This window comes from Pinus tabuliformis, chromosome 4_1 (genome assembly GCF_031772625.1).
Source record: "Pinus tabuliformis cultivar Carrire ecotype Pingquan chromosome 4_1, CPIR1, whole genome shotgun sequence".
Taxonomy (NCBI): domain Eukaryota; kingdom Viridiplantae; phylum Streptophyta; class Pinopsida; order Pinales; family Pinaceae; genus Pinus; species Pinus tabuliformis.
Genome location: NC_142303.1, coordinates 74,303,684 through 74,321,734, shown reverse-complemented (window position 1 = coordinate 74,321,734; position 18,051 = coordinate 74,303,684). Strand labels below are relative to the sequence as shown.

Genomic DNA, 18,051 nt, shown 5'->3' with positions numbered 1-18,051 from the left:
TGGTCATTAGGAATCAAAACTGTGAAAATTTCTAACACGAAATTCTACTGCAGTAACTAATTTATTTCTCCTACTTATCTTCCACAATAAGTTATTTACAAAACCCTTCAGTAAACATTAAAATAAATTATACTGCAGTTATCACATAATAGCATAGAGAAAATAACAGTGATATACAAGCATAAGAATCAATCACATCAACACAGTTATTTTTGGAGAATTATACCCGGAAAAACCCAATGCGGGAAAAAACAAGTGCAACAGATGAGGGTTTATTTATTAATCTTCAGCAACAATCTCTTTACAAGGAACGATTCTACAAAATATTGAGACACTTCTGAGAGAAACACCTGAGACAATTTTCCTTCTCTTCCCGAGAAGTTCTGACACCCGAGAGACCCTCTATCCTTCTCTGCGTCACTTATGTGTCACTTCTGCATGAGGCCTGCGTGAGGACTGCGTCTCCAACTGCGCTGTCTCTCTGATCTTCCCACTCTGTTGTCTCTAGGATGTTTTGTGTCACCTCTTCCTCAGTGTCTGACTGATGCTAATGCCCTCTTCTTCCTTCCCCCTGCAACTCTCCCTCTGAAATGGAAATTATTCTCCTTGAGAATAGGTTCACAAGCAGTTTTCTAAGCCATATGGCCTCACACGAAGTTGTGCTTGCGGCCATATATTCTGCCTCTGCTGAGCTAAGAGCCACGGATTTTTGTTTTCTACTGCACCAGAAGGTCATTCCTGATCCAATGTTGAAACAATACCTAGAGGTACTTTTCCGGTCCACTGAACTTCCTGCCCAATCTACATCAAAAAATCCACTCAATCAGATATCCTTACTCATAGTGTACAAGAGTCCATAATTGATTGTACCATGTATATATCTGAGAACATGTTTGGTTGCTGCCCAATGCACCCTCTTTGGTTCCACCATGAACTGATTGAGGGTGTTGACAGCATAACAAATGTCAGGCCTGGTATTGACCAGATACATCAGGGACCCTATGAGTTGTCTGTATAAGGTGGGATCAACATCCTTGTCTTCTAATGCATCAATCTTCTTCCAATTGGTGATCATTGGAGTAACCATGGGTCCACAATCCTCCATCCTGAATCTCTTCAAGATTTCTTTAGCATATCTCCCTTGCCCAAGGAAGATCTCCCCCTTTTTCTACCAAACTTCCAACCCTAGGAAATAATACATTTGTCCCAAATCCTTCATAATGAATTTCGTGGCTAGATTCTTCTTGCAGCCCCCGATGAGCCTGGATGATCCTGTCAGAAAGAGATCATCCACATACAATACTAAGATTAGAGGCTCATTCTCTACAACCAGATAGTAGAGATTTGGATCTGCGTCACTCTGGACAAATCCCATCTTCTACAAGTAGCCATCAATTTGACCATACCATGCTCTAGGTGCCTGTTTCAGCCCATACAAGGCTTTCTTCAACCTGCATACATGAGACTTCTTCTCATGTGTCTCAAAGCCCTCTGGTTGTTCAATGTATACCTCTTCTTCTATCACCCCGTTCAGAAATTTCATTTCAACATCCATCTGATGAATCTCCCACCCCATCTATGTTGCAAGAGAAATCACGGTTCTAATAGATGTATGCCTGGCTACTAGGGCGAAGGTCTCTTTGTAGTCAATTCCTTCCTTTTGAGCATACCCCTTAGCCACAAACCTGTCTTTGTATTTCTCAACACTACCATCTGCAGCATATTTAATCTTGTAGATCCATCTCGAACCTACCATTGATCTATCTTGAGGCCTTGGCACTACCTCCCAAACATCGTTCACCATTATGGAGTTGTACTCCTCTACCATCGCATCCAGCCAAACCTGATGTTGAGCTGCCTCCTGAAAACTGGCAGGCTCCCCATCCTGAGCTACTAATGCCTGATATCTATCTGGTTGTTTTTGCTCCCTCTTATTGTTCCTTGGCGCACCGATGAAGTCCTCTGCATCTCGCAAAATCTGACAAAGTTCCCTGCTCATTCTTCCTCTGCCAGCAGGTGCTTTTGTTAGCTCCTCCTCATCCTAAGATTCTTCCTGATCCGAGGAAGAATTCTTTACTTCCATTGGTTGAAGAGGTTTGACCAACAGCTCCTCTTTTGACTGCTCCTCGGAAGGCATTTCTCGAGATTTTCTAAAAGCCCTGTCCTCCATGAACTTCACATCTCGTCGAACTACTACCTTCCTGCTCCCTGGAAGATAGATTATGTATGCCTTAGCATTCTCGCTATATCCCACTAGATATCCTTTCTCTACAGTTTGATCCATCTTCTTCATCTTTTCCCCAAGTACGCAGTAATATGCTAAGCTCCCAAATATCCTGAAATGACTGACTTCAGGTGTCTTCCCTATGAAAACTTTCTCTGGAGTAATCTTGCCCAATGCTCGATGAGGAGTCCTATTCTGAACCTAGACTATTGTGTTGCATGCTTTTGCCCACAGGAATTTTGGCATATCTTGATCATACATCATGGCCCTAGCTGCTTCTACAATAGTCCTGTTCTTCCTTTCTACTACTCCATTCCGCTCCAGATTGTAAGGAGTTGTCCACTCTCGTCTGATGCCCTCCTTAGCGCAAAAATCAGTGAAGTCCTTATCGACATACTCTCCACCATTATCTAAGCACAAAACTTTTATTTTCTTCCCAGTCGGATTCTCCACCAGAGCCTTGAACTCTTTGAATCGACAGAAAAGCTCGTCCTTGGTTTTCAGAAAATAAATCCAAGTTTTCCTTGAGTGGTCATAAATGAACGTAAGGAAGTACTCAGAACCACTAAGAGCTTTAGTGGACATAGGTCCGCATATATCTGAGTGTATCAATTCTAGTACACTCTTAGCCCTATTCTTACTTCTAGGAAATACTGCTTTAGCATACTTTCCCAGAGCACATCCTCTACATACATCATCTCGTTCCGTACTAAGATCCGGAACTCCTGTTGCAGTGTTTCTGAGAATTCTCAGAGCCCCATGGAGCAAATGTCCCATTCTTCTGTGCCATAGTTCATTCAAATCCTTGTCTCCATGACTACCTATTAGTGCCAGTAGTGATTCTAGTTGTAGTCTATACAACATGTTACTTTTGATTCTGATCTGTACTTTCTTTTTCCAGCTTGGGTGTTTGACGTATACTTTCTCCTTGATGAAGAAAACGTCATAGCCTTTGCCTTGAAGTTGCGACACAAAAAGTAAATTCATCCCCAATCCTGGTACATGCAGCACATTGGTAGCACGAAACCTCTCTCCCGTTTATGTTTGAAAAACTATGGTACCCCTCCCTACTGGTGTACACTTTGCCTTGTTCCCCATGGTGATCTGAAAGTTCATCCTCTCCTCAAGATAATCTGAGAACTCATTCCCGGATTCCCGTCATATGCCAAAAGGCTCCACTGTTAGTGTACCATACTTCTGAAGATGCAGAGCTAGTCACACAAGCCACTTCTTCTTCCAGCCTGGAAGCCAACATAGAGAAATCGAAGTCACTGTCTCTTGTGCAATTTTCTGAAAATATGTGCGAGTCTCCTGACGTAGAGGCATCATGGTCTCAACCCATAATTGATTTTCCCATCCCGTCTCTGATTACTTCCTCTGATACCATGTGAAAATTCTATCACTGCAACAATTGATTTATTTTACCTACTTATTTACAGAAACCCTTCAATAAACATTAAAATAACTTCTGTTGCAGATGTCACACCATAATACAAAAACAAACATGTGCACAAGAATCAACACATCAACACAGATATTTAGGGCAATTGTCCCCGGAAAAACCCAATGCGGGAAAACCCGTGCAGCATAGGAGGATTTTATTATTTAGCAATTCTACAGTACAACTGGGTGCCAAACTGGCTTACCCAATAGAAAACAAATTCTCCAGCATTTCTCTCAACCTCAGTGTCTGGCTTACTGGCCTCTACGCAGTTCCCAGACCTATTACATCAGCTCCTGCCTCTCTGCGTCAACACTGGGCCTCTCTGCGTCACCTATGCAGACCTTCCAGTGACTGCGCAATCTATTGCCTTTACGTCTACCTGAGAGGCTCTGCGTCTGCCTCTCCAACCTTTGCGCTAGTCTTCTGGTGTTGTTCCCAACTCTTTGTTCCGTACCTACTGCTCTCCAAACCACTAGTTCTAATTTCTCAGCTAACCCCGCTCCAGAAATCAAACTCACTGGTCTCCCTCAGTGTGTTCTTCAACTGACCCTCAAGCCTCTTCTTGTACTTTTCCTATTGATCCTTCAACGGCCGAGATTAAATATCTAATCAACGGCTGAGATTAGATTTGGCTTGATCCATGACTTTTGGAACCGTCTAACCCACTTTTATATTAATACCCATTAATATTTTATTTTTTTTAAGTTTAGACTTAGGAACTCCATTAAAATAATTAATTATTTTAATATCTCCCAAACCGGTTAGAATCTACCCAAACCATTTCTGGGTCTTGGAAATCTCAAGTGCTTTAGGCTCTCCACCAATTTCCATGGCTAGAGCACATCCAATGCTACCCCAAATCAACACACTCCACACTATCATGAATTTGCAAGATTTAACCTTTAGGTACATCCCCCTAGGCTTAGATACCATTTTCATTAGTCTAAAGAAAGGGGCAAGGCCACCAAGGTGACAACAGGTGGTTTTCCTAATAGTTTCCTCTAGGGTCTCATGTTTTATGATTAGACTTTCCCACATAGTGAGAGTTTCGGCAGCGACACTTTCAAGTATTAAGAATAACTTATTGAGATATTAGAGGTTATCAAGAGATTCTAACACCATGCCACTCATGGAAGCATTGCTATGGCCATTTATTATGGCATTGGCAATAAAACTATGGTAGTAGCTTCAAAAATTCATGGTTGTTCATTGTAATCACCTTCTCAACAAAATGTTAGATGGAAAAAACCCACAAGCAAAGCAGTCATGATTGCGTACAATGATTGCACTCTCAGTAAACTATTAGCTCATCATGAGACTGTAAAAAATAGCAACTTTTATTATAAAAGAACAATAGATAACAGAACAATAGGTATTAATGTCCAGCACCATGATGGTACCTCAAAATTTTCAAGGCAATGTCATTGCAGCCTACAAAGGTAATGACTTTTGAAGCTAGCTACCAAGTAACTCCTCATGACTTCATCCTAATCAACCGGTAAATATCATCTCACTAAATTGCTTTTGTTGCAATGCTACTAAGACACATACCAGATGACAAAATCTTTCAAACCCAAAAAATGACAAAAGATACTAGCATGGAGAAAAAAGGAAATCACAAAAAAATCTTCGAATAGCATGCTTGTAATAAAATATGTTTAGAATGGATTCCCTTAAAATATCTAGATTACTTTCAAGGTTGTTTGAAGGGTTCCACATATTCCTTTCTAAACCATCTTCATAAAAACTATGCTTCCATGGTTTTGTTCATCACACTTCCTTCAATAAGCATTAGATTCCTATCATCAAGCCTTATCAGCTAACACTTAAAATATAAGAACTTTGTCTTTCCTACAGCACCTTTTGTTATGCCAGGGTTTGGATTATAATCACCTTAAGGTAAATTTTAATCCTAATGTTTTTCCTTCTTTCGTTTGTCCTAAGACAGTCTGTCAAGAGTCCTTGATATGTTGATGATTGTTGATCATTATATAATCTTCTTATAAGCAGCACCTGGGTCCTGACCCAAACTAACTAAAAGATATCTATTCTTGGAATTATCTTTGTATATACATGAAACCCTTAATCAATTTTTCTAACATAAAGAAATCAAAACGTACATTTCAGTGATTGGTTTGACCAAGAAAAACCACATTCTAAAGAATTAAAATCGCCTTAGACTAAATGCCTCCATGCTGGAAGCATGTTATATTGATATATGCATTTGGAAGAAGCAATGTCTACATTTAATTGCAAATTTATAAGAAGATTAGGCAAGCACACTCACAGTAAATTTGTTAAGATACTAAACTTATGGAAATTTATATTGCTCAAACTTCAAATATGAGGGATATTGCAAATGTGCCTTTCAAGATCTAGTAGGAAGACTCTTACCCTACACAATGATCACCAACAACTAGAGTATGTGTCCTGACATGAAGTAATGCCATGTGACCATCTGTATGGCCCTGCACAAGATTAGCAAAATGCTAAGTATAACCATAAAAAAAAATTGCATTCATATCTCTTAGGATATTAAAACTTGACTGAAATTGTGGTTAAGCACTGGATTGAGAACTAGAGACAGAAATAGCTAATATTCTAATCTTTTCCCAACTATGAATGTTGTTTGTTGCTTTCCCATATCTAGGGTTATATCACAACTATAAAGAAAAGGACCATAAAAACAAAGATGGAGTGCCCCCAAATATGATAGTCAAAGAACCAGGATGTTCAATAGGCCCATTCATGCAATAGCACTTGTCTTCAACCCCACAAAATCAAAGATGCATCATGCAACCAATCAAGCAATGCATGAACTGAAACAGACAAATGAGTCAGTACTGCAAGTAAACAAGCAACTAAATTAAAGTTCAAAGAGCTCATTTACTTACAAATCCTATTGCTAACCAAGAGCATGGCTACGAAGTGAAATATAGGATCCAGTAAAACCAGTTGAGGAATTCATCATTAGGCTTTCGCTTGGGTTTTAGTTACAAACCAAAACAGGCATACACTAAAAATCAGATGGGCAAAAGGTGGAACATCTAACATTCCTAGGCTTAGAACCAAAATCAGGTTATGCTCATAAAGCACCAAGCTCAAATTTTGCCAAAGATGAGTATCGCTTCCACAGATTCCAACCATCGTATGATCAATAAGGTTGATATACTCTGCAACACCAACAAGGATTATGTGATATTCCCACTTAGCATTATTGCTAAGTGAAATATCAATTTTGGTCAATTTTGTCTTCATTCATGTTTGCTGTTAGAAAATGTGGGTTTAGAGGCCTCACATCAATTTTTTATTAAAAGCAAGCCCCAAACATTAGAGGTGGAAGAAAATATCGAACCCCTAGTGGAGCGAGGAGGCCACACATGGAGAATTGTGGCCCACATGGAGAATATGCATGCCTTGGAGGGAAATTCAGTGGGAGGAAATCGAGGTGGGCCCACATGAGTACGTTGGAGGCATTTTGACAAAAAGGAAGGGAAGGCACTCTTTTGGTCATTCATTCATCTATTCAGAAATCTTGTCTTTGACATAGCACGCTTGAGCTGAAGCCAAGTCTGCAAGTGTTGTTTAGCACATAAGTGTTTCCGACCGGAAATCTCAACCCTTGCTTCGGTGGACTTCGAGTGCCAGCCCAAGGAGGGAGTTCCATCCTTTTCAGATTGTTCCAGCAGTGGGAGTGCGAGTTTGTGGGGAGGAGTCACTAGCAGCAGCGCAGGGACTGCGCAGTGCTTGGAGGAGGCACACTTGGGAGTTGAGGAGTGAAGGGAGTTTGGGCTTAAGATTTGAGGAGGAGCCCGAGAGAGTATTTGCTTGGAGATTGCAGCTATTTTTGAGGCCATTTGCCGCAGGATTGACAGATGGGTTGGATTTCCCAGCAGTAAAGCCATAGAGGGAAAAGAGGGCCAAAATTCCAAGGTCAACCATAGCCCAATTCCTTCGTGGATTATTCTGGGTATTTGGTGGAGAGGTTGGGGTTAATTTCCCGAAATTTTCTGAGCATCGGAGGAGGCCCTAGCTGCAGATCTTCACACCCAGTAGCGTATTTCTTGGTTGTTCAGCACAGAGCCAGGAGATAAAGCAGCAGCATATTTGAGGGGGACTTCTTATTGTTCATTTGGGCTTAGCAAGCTTGCCTTGAGCAAGCCTAGGTGCACTTTTTCCAGCACCTCATTGTACCATCTTCATATTATAATAAAATGGCTCAGCAGTGCAGTTTTTGGTGCACATTCATGGTCTGATTCAAGTGTTTAATTTTTGTGGCTTTTTGTCTATGTATGCTTTGTTATTTACTGTAAAAGTTCCCTAGGAATATTGCAGTGGTATCAAAGCTCAAGGACTTGGCTCAGCCTGTGGGAGCAGCGCTGTAGTATACCTAGGGGGGATAATATGGGGTACAAAGGGAGGTACCCAATGGAATAATAATGGGATGGGCAATAGTAATAAATAAGGTGGTTAACCCGTATCATGTAAGGGACCACAAGTAGTTAGCAATAATTTAATAAGCCCATGGTATTAGATAGATGGTATTGAGGGAACCATGGTATTGTATGTATGAGGCCTATATAGAGGCTAGAGACTTCCCATTGAGAGATGTCAAGGAATATTGTATAAGGAGTGAATGTATGGTGTTGCCCTACCTTAAGGGTTTGATCAATAAAGTGAATCATTTCTATCTATTTCTATCTTGTTATTTCTTGGGTATATTTGTATTTTCATATATTTTCATATTAGATCTATAACAAGTGGTATCGGAGTTATAACAAGCGCAGTCTATGACACCAAAGGATAGACAAAACTTGACTTACCAGAGACAGAGGTACAGGAATCGACAAAGGCAGTTGCAGATTACTCTAGATCTCGTGATAACTGAACCGAAGGCTGTGGAAACAAACATGGCAGAGAATGTGAGAGATAGAAGAGATAAGGGGGAGGAATTTGCTCATCATTTGCTGAAGGCAGTACAGGACCTGCCCAAGAGCATTGAGGAACTAAGGCAGCAAAACTGTGGCAACAACAAGGGTAAGGGAATCCAAGGGTAATTCCAATTGGGTGAAGGCTTCGATACTTCACAGCACCACACATCGCTTAACCCCAACATGCCTCTTGTTCCCAACACACCACCTAGATCCACTATTCCAACATTCTTCACATCTGGAGCTGGTGGGCAGCAACGGCAGGAGGAGTTGCCTATGGGGGACTACTTCTTGGAGTATTAGTCCTATGGACCCAAATTCAAGGAAGCTATCACTTTCAGGGACTTTTGTCGGCTAGAGGGCAATAATAGGCCCAAGGGACAGAGTGCGGGAAACCACACACAGGGGACAGATTTGTAGGGTACTATGGGGAGACAGTTTCTCCCAACTTTTGATGGCTCTTCTAAGAGCTCAGCCAAAGCGTGGGTAGAGAAGTTGGATGTCTACTTCCATCTAAACTAGATGACGGAGGGAGAGGCAATAAAAATTGCCATGCTACATTTAGAGGGAGAAACCCATGATTGGTGGTTCCATGGGCTGACCACAATGGGACATGTCGGGGTGACAGCCTACGAGGATTTCACCAGGAGAGTGTTGGAGCGTTTTGAGAGCAAGGATCCGGAGGAGCACTTTGGGGAGCTGACAAAGCTCAAGCAGACCGGGAGAAGCTGAGGCCTACATTTCGGAGTTTCTGAGGTTGTCAATGATGGTGCCTGATCTATCGGAGTCCAGGAGGGTCTTCATGTTTATAGAGGGGCTAGCAGAGCCACTGAAGGGACTAGTGAAGTCCAACAAACCCACTACCTTGCAAGATGCAGTGGGGAGGGCCAAAGATTTGCAGGATGCCCTACCAAGGGTTAGAGCACCACTACCCTCTAGATAGTGCTTCCCGCAGAGGGGGAGAGACACTAGAGCTCCACCACCAAGAGCCAACCAGCGGCGTGGACAGTTGGATGAGGAGACCCGAAGAGACCTTTGAAGGAGGAAGTTGTGTTTTACCTATCCGGAACCATGGGCTCCAGGCCATAGATGTGCAGCAGGCAAGGCCCAATACATTGAGGTTTTTTCTGACAGTGATGGGGAGGATGTGCGTATTTAGATATTGGGTGGAGATGACAACGCAGGGCAGGCAGAGAAGGGGCCACCACCACCACCCCCAGCAGGGGGAGCTCTTCTCGCTCCATTAGGAGGGGTCCTCACATCTCTATGTGGGGTACCCAAGTTTTTGACTATGAGGATCAGGGCCACTGTGCAACAGTGATGCGAACATTGCGATTTATTTGCGATTTTTCAAAAAATCGGAATTTTTGCGTCGCCGATATAATCGCTAATTTTTTGACGATTATTTTATTTTCAAAAAATCGTGAAAAAATCACAATTTTTTCATAAAAATCGTGATCCGATCGGGAAAAAATCATGGCAGGAGAAAACAGCGACTTGCAAAAGTGATTTTGTGGTTTTTTTTCCTCATTTTTTTCAGACAGAGGGCAAGAGTGAGAGCTAAGGAGGAGGAGAACTCGTGTACAAGGGCAAGAGAGGAGAAAAGTGAAGGAATTTAGCATCCCAAACATGAAAAATTCAAGTTTGGACCAAGTTTCTTCAGCAAAGCATGGTTTTCAGCGATGGGCATCAAATTTGGCCATTTGTTTTCTTGTTTTTCCTTGGGTTTCTATCACCCATTTATTCTCAATCATTTTTTATTGGAATTGATTTTTTTTTCCATTTTTGTTGCATATAGTGGACAGGGTTTATTTTGGTCAAAAATGGAAAAACTTGATTGTTAGATTTATTAGTTTAATTTCTTCTTGTGCCCTAGTTTTTTTCCATCATTTTTGCTTGGGTTTGAATGTGTATTTTTCCCATTATTGTTGCATTGAGTTGAGGTTTTTTTTTGGTCAAAAATTCAATATGTTGTATGTAAATTTTATTTTTATTTTTTTAACTTACAATTCTTCTTGTGCCCTAGGTTCAACTTCAAACTTCATCTTACATTAAAACTCAAGAGTTCAACAAAGTTACAAACATGCCAAAGAAATTGGGCCCCCTGTGGGAATTTGGTGAACCTAATGGAGGGTTTGACAAATCAAACTTGACTTGCAAATTATGTGGGCATCATATGACAGGAGGATATACAGATTGAAGTATCACCTTGCACAAATTGTTGGACATGAAGTAGAGTCTTGCACAAATTGTTGGACATGAGGTAGAGTCTTGCACAAATACAAATCCAGAAATCATCCGAAGAGCCCTCAGATCATTGGAAGAAATAGAACAAACGAAATTGTCCAAGTCAGCTCTGAAGAGTCAACTAGCAGGGAGTAGAGTGTCAGGATTGGGAGGTGAACATGAGAGTGGTATTGGTTCTACTTCAGCATCATCATCTACAACCAATTCTGTAGTTGCCTCATCATTTTTTGTTCCTAGAACCACACCTGGTTAAAAAAAAGGGAGAAAGAAGAACTTGACAAGTTGTTGGGCAAGTTTCTTCTTTGGAGTGATATTCCTTTCAGCATTGCAAGGAACAATCCATTTTTCCAGCCCGCGGTTGATGCCATTGCAATTGTTGGCCCAGGGTACAAAGTCCCTTCTTATGATGACTTTAGAGGGTGCATTCCTCAAAATGAAAAGGTTGCCTGCACTAAGAGATTGGAGGAGTTTAGAGCATCATGGGCACACACAGGATGCATTGTGATGTCAGATGATTGGACAGATCAAAATCGAAGAAGCCTTATAAACTTCTTGGTTAATTGTCCCAAGGGGACAATGTTTATGAAATTTGTTGATGCATCTACACATATCAAAGATGCATGGTTATTATGTAATTTGTTGGATCTGTTCATTCTAAAGGTGGGTCCAAAACATGTTGTCCAAGTCATAACGGACAATGCTGCAAATTATGTTGTTGTTGGCAAGATGCTTATGGAGAGGAATCCTACCTTATTTTGGACACCTTGTGTTGCACACTGCATTGATTTGATGTTGGAGGACACAAGAAAAGTTTTTTTTGTCAAGGATATTGATGAGTCATCAAAAAGCATTACAAAAATTATATATAATCATGCATTTGTGCTTCATTTGATGAAAACATTCACCAACAACAAGGAGTTGGTGCGCCTTGCCATTACGCAGTTTGCCACCAGTTTCATATCTCTTCAATCCCTGTTGAATTCTATGTGGGATGTGAAGAGAATGTTTCTTTCAAATGAGTGGCTTGCTTTGGCATTTTGTCGCAAACCAGAGAGAGGCCATATGCAAGTTAGTTTCATACCAAGAAATCTTTTGGGCAGGAGTGCAGGAGGTGTGCAACATTACTGAACCTTTGGTAAAGGTTCTTCAATTAGTTGATGGAGACAAACCCGCAATGGGCTACTTGTATGATGCCATGGATAGGGCCAAAGAATCCATTCAAACCTACTATGATGATAAGGGGATGAGGGGTTTTAGAAACAACAACTCCTATGGGAAGTGATTGATGAGCGATCGAACAATACACTCCATCGTCCCATTCATGCTACAAGGATCTACTTGAACCCTGCATTTGCTTACTCTTGTGGTTTCTTATTTGATGCTAAGGTCATGGATGGATTCTTCACTTATGTTCAGAGGATGGTACCATCTTCGGCAAAATGTGCAAAAATCTCCAAAGAAATGGAGATATATAGGATGCAGGTGGCACATTTAGCTTTGACATGGCTGTGGTTGATAGGAAGACTAAAATGCCAGGTATGTTTTTGTTTGTTTCAAATTTCATTGTCTCTTCAAGTTCACAACTTCATACTTTGCTTCAAATTTCAAATTTCATTTTTTTCTTATGTTTATCTTATTTGTTGTAGATGCATGGTGGAAAAGCTATGGTGGCAGAGTACCCAATCTCCGAAGGCTTTCCATTCGAGTGCTCAGTTAAACATGTAGATCCTCAAGATGCGAGTGCAGCTGGAGTGTACTTGAAAAAATACACACTAAGAAGCGCAACGGGTTAAAACTTAAATATTCCAGATTTCCAATTAATTTTTTGAATTCATTTTAATAAAAAAATTTATAATTATTATTTTAGTATTTATAATTTATTAATTTATGACCCTTGTATAAGTTGGAGTCCCAACAACTTAATGACATGGTCTACGTCTACTACGATCATCTATTGTAGGTGAGGCAACTTGAGAGGACACCTGATGTGGAGGCCATCTCATTGGATGGGATTGACACCACTGATGCATGGAGGGTTGAGGCCGAGAGGTCTCTCATGGAGTCAATTGTTGATTGGTTAGAGCAGGATGTAATAGAAGGGGTAGAGGAGGAGGAGGAGCAACAGGATGAGTAGGTAACTCCACCTACCCAAGCTACCCCTGTCACCAGCAAAAGACGTGGTCTAACTCCTATAGCTCCTAATTCTTCAGCTTTTAGAGCACAGCAGAGTCCACTACCAACTCCACCGCCAATTACATCTAGAGGGAAAGTTATTGCATTTTCTCACAAGAGGAGCAAAGGAAATCAATAGTATTAGTTATTTGGTTCATTTTATTGTATATGATATTATGACTCATGATATGAGATACTTTTTAGAAAGAATTCTTCGGCGAAAATCACAAGGAATATCATTTGTCGACGCGTTTTGAACCAACCAGTGTGGTTCATCGTCAGGACAAGTTGAAGAACAGATCCAGCTTAGCATGTTTAAATAGCTAAGAGCAGAGACACCAACGGTTACCTGGGCAAGAGGTTGACTCAAGGAGCAAGGTCAAATATAGTTGAAATAGGTAAAAAATAAATAAATAAATAACCAAATATATAAATGATAAATTATAATATAATAATGAAAATATATAAAATATAAATTTAGTTACATTAGGGGTAAGAAAAATAATAATAAATTATTTATTTAATATATAAATGAAGAATAATAATAAACTACTTATTTCTTAATTAAATTAATAAATAAAATAAAAATATATAAAATTTTTATATAAAAATATAAAAATTTTGTTCATATTTTGAAGCTGAGTTGGGACTCAGAACTTAGTATTCAGGACATTATTCACTATTATGTGTGTTGTAGCACTAGAAATGATATTACACATCTTATATAATAGTTCTTTTATCATATCTATGTGTCAATGCATTTATTTTATGTTGTAGATGCTTTAGATAGTAAAAAATTTGAAAAAAAATGAAAAATTTTGTATTTGCCATTTTTTTGCCGATTTTTACCGATTTTTTCCCGAATTTTCTGATTTTTTCCGATTTCATACCCTCGTCGATTTAATCTCGATCACGATGTTTGCAACATTGTCGTGCAAGGGCAGCGTGTCTCGGTTTTAGTAGACAATGGGGATAACCACAATTTCATTAATGCACAGATGGTCCAAAGGAGGGGTATCACAACCAAGGAGTTAGAGGGTTTTCCGGTTCTGGTGCCAGGTGATAGAACCGTGAAGTGCACACACTATGTTCCAGCTTTGACAGTGACCATGGGGAACTACTCAGTGACAGATCACTTCTTCGTGGTGGATGTGTCAGACACCAATGTGGTGATGGGTGTCCAGTGGCTCTACTCTCTTGGCAGAGTCACTACTGATTGGAAGAAGTTGGAGATAGAGTTCAGAACTTCATAGGGCCAGTTCGCAAACTAGTTTTGCTAAACGGTATGCACTCTTACCCTCCACAGACTGTTTCGGCCCACAGGATGGAGGTAGATCTTAGACAAGGGGACTTTGAGTGTGTTGTGGAGTTGAGGATTTCAGAGGCTGGGTGTTAGCCCAAGCCACCGCACCCGAATATGTGAAAATTTTTGAATCTAACAAATCAGAAATCCTACTGCAGTAAACTGATTTGCATTACCTACTTGTGTTCTTCATTTTAACAAGTTACTTTCAAAATTAATCAGAAAATATTAATGCAAATACACTGTAGCCTACACCAATATACAGATCAAGTACAGAAAAATAAATGAGACAACCACACAAAGGACACTTTTGGACTAAACGTCCCCAGAAAAACCCAATGTGGGAAAACTGGTGCAGGAGATATGAGGGTTTTATTATTAGGCAGATTTCTGAATACAACTAGGGTGACAAATCTGGCTCACCCAACAAAGAATAAACCCAGCAGAAGTACCTCTACCCGAAGACAGATATTTTGGCAGATCTAGCAACTAGATGAACAAACCCCACATGTGACTGTGTTGTCCCCAATGTTGTGCAGCGATGGTTGCTCCCAACTCTGCGCTGGAACTGTGTCACCTCCTCTAGGAGCTGTGTCACCCTCCCAGTGAGCCTTCTCGGCTCAGAAATCGATCTGCTGAACTAATGCCTGATCTGCCTCACAGGAACCCTAGCATTGCCTCAAAGTGACTGCATCAGCCCTCCAGCCTCTGCGTCACCCTGCTAGAGCTGCGTTGTCTCTCCCTGGTCCTATGCTACCTCTCTATTATGTATTCTCAGCCTTGGATGAAAGTCCCACTGTTGAATTGCCCCTCTGCACTAAAAGCTTACTCCGAAATTTTCAACAAACTACGCCCTAGAATTTCAATATAGCTCAAGTGTTGCTCTCCCTGTGTGTGTTCTCCAACTAACCCCGAGCCTTCCTTTATACTTTTCCTGTTGAGAAATCAATGGTCATCATCTAAATCTCTAATCAACGGCTAAGATTAATTTAGACTTTATCCTTGTCTCTTACAAGCTTCTCACCCATATTTACATTAATTCACTTGAATTATTTTAATTTCCTAAGTTTTAACTTAGGCACCATAAAAAATAATTAATTATTTGAATATCATGCACTCGGGGTGGAATTTCTCCAAACGATTTATGGGTCTTTCAAATCTCATGGGTTCTAGCCCCTCCACAAAATTTCGGAGCTAGAGCACATCTGAAGCTACACAAAAATCAACACTCCCTCTTAGCGAGGAATGTGCTCTAGCAATACTTCCCAGCAGAAGTATCACACTGATCCACGACATCGGTTCTTTGCGTTGCTGATGCTTGGCCAGCTACCCTTCATCCACTGCGCTACTGCAAACTGTACTGCTGCCCATGACACTGCCACTGTCACTGTTGCATCTATACTGTAGCTCCCTCTCAATATGCTGCATCATGATGCCCATAACCCTGCCACTGCTAATTGCTGCACTGCAACACAGTTGTTGAGAAGTAAGAAACTGAAAAAGCCACCCAAAAGCTAACATGCTGGTTAATCTGGATGCCCCTTGGCGCTGAAGCTACCTCTACTGCTAATCTGTGTTGACCCTCTGATGCTACTGCATTGTTGTTGTATCTTCTCTATGCCTTTCGCACTACTGCAACACTCCACTGCGCTACTTCAAATTTTGGGCACTCTAGTTCCCCCACCATTGCTCCACCATCCCTCGCACCAACTGACTCCCGTCATTCTGCTACTGTCAATAAGGGCTCCCGTAGCCATATGTTATCCAAGAGTTCGGGCACGTCAAGGATCTTGCCCTTTGTGTAGTCCTCCCGACTACAGCTCAATATCGCCCCACCTCTTCTCAAGAGGTGCATGAGCACTCATGGCGCAATCATCATCATCCTCTTTGTCAGCTTGCGCTAGAGCGGCCTTTGAGTCAAACTTCTCTTCTTTGTCCTTCTTCTGAGGGCATTGCGTGGCAAAATGACCCATTTCTCCACATCTGAAGCATCTGACTTTAGATATGTCCTTCTTCTTTCGTTTCTACTGCCCTTGTTGTCTCGTTGATCTGAGAGTCACATCCTCCTCTTCCTCCTTGATTCTGACCCTTTTGCTGCTGCTTCCCGCCTTGGTCCATCATTTGATCTCTTCCTGTCGAAGAGCTACCCACATCTCCTCCCAACTGGGAAGAGAAGCGCAGCCCAAGATGCTTTGGACAAAGGTTTCCCAATCTTCAGTGACTGCATTCAGGGCGTTCCTAACCATCAATTCAGCATCTGGTGTAACCCCTATGGAAGTTAGATGGTCACCAATCCTTTGCAACCTTAGAAGGAAGGGATCGATTTCTTCTCCCTTCTGCATCTGAAACTGTCTCAGCTGACTCTCAACCAACATCTTTCGCTGAACAGAAGTTCCCTCATACAATGTGGTCAATGCCTCCCACATTTCCCTTACTATGTCTTTCTCAGCAATATGTGGGATCACATGATCCTTGACTCCATCCAAGATCATTTACTCAGTTTTTGCCTGAGCCTCCTCGTACTTCTTGAGAGGATCAGCATCAACCAAAACAGCAACCGTCCTCAAGGCATAATCCTTGATGCGATTTTTAACCAAAACTGCCAGGATCCTGGCCTTCTAGATGACGAAGTTGGATGCTCCATCCAACCTGTCATGATCCCTCAGTCTGTTAACGACCATCTCTGCTTAAATAAATGTCGAACTGGTTCTCTTCTCCCTCTTCCGCTGCTACCCCAACAAAACTCGAATCTGGATCTCTTTGGTGCTAGAAATCCTCTTAGGAACAAGCTCGGTCTGAATTTTGATTTCCTTCACAGAAATCCCTCTGCCAACCACTGTCGAACCACCACTCTCTGACCTCTCTTTGCTGCTACTCAGCACTGGATCTAGATTTCTTGGCAAGAAATCTTCTGAGGAACTAATTCCCTCTACTTTGCTTTTGCCCAACTAGGTATTGTTCTACATGAACAAAATCAGCACCCCACCAACAACTCCAGATGAAATCTGCGTTGCACCTCTAGCCTCGGCAACCGGAAAAACGAGACTCAACAGTCTCCAGTTGGCCCAGTAACCACTGCGCTTCCCTCTACAGCAACAACGTCATCCAATCAAGCTGATGCATGCTCTGTGTGAGCCTCCCTTAGTGACTGCGCCACCCCTCCTCTGCTCCCTTGGCCTGAAACTGCGTTGTCTCTCGAGACAGTTGTCTTCACGCACATATTTTACTCTGTCCTTTCGATGATGGCTCCATACCTCCTTGATCTGCAATCGCTCTGATACCAAGTGAAAATTTCTAAATCTAACAAATCAGAAATCCTATTGCAGTAAGTTGATTTGCATTACCTACTTGTGTTCTTTATTTTAACAAGTTATTTTCAGAATTATTCAGAAAATATTAATGCAAATACACTGCAACCTACACCAATATACAGATCAAGTACTAAAAAAATAAATGAGACAACCACACAAAGGACACACTTATTTTTGGACTAAACGTCCCCGGAAAAACCCAGTGTGGGAAAGTTGTTGCAGCAGATATGAGGGTTTTACTATTACGCAGATTTATGAATACAACTAGGGTACCAAAAATGGCTCACCCAACAAAGAATAAACCTGACAGAAGTACCTCTATCCGGAGATAGATATTTTGGCGGATCCAGCAACTGGATGAACAAACCCCACAGGTGACTGCACTATCCCCAGTGCTGTGCAGCAATGGCTGATCCCAG

The 18,051-nt window shown here is 41.3% G+C and overlaps 1 protein-coding gene across 3 annotated transcripts in view; it reads right to left on the bottom strand.

Annotated features, from left to right (window-relative positions):
- The window catches only part of LOC149174219 (Metallo-hydrolase/oxidoreductase superfamily protein), a 460,911-nt gene that overhangs the window by 182,630 nt on the left and 260,230 nt on the right, over positions 1-18,051 (bottom strand). For all 3 annotated transcript variants that reach the window (XM_089419245.1, XM_089419244.1, XM_089419243.1), the window contains exon 8: positions 6,063-6,136. In XM_089419245.1, coding sequence (XP_089275371.1) covers positions 6,063-6,136 — 74 coding nt within the window. The remainder of the gene's footprint in view (positions 1-6,062; positions 6,137-18,051) is intronic.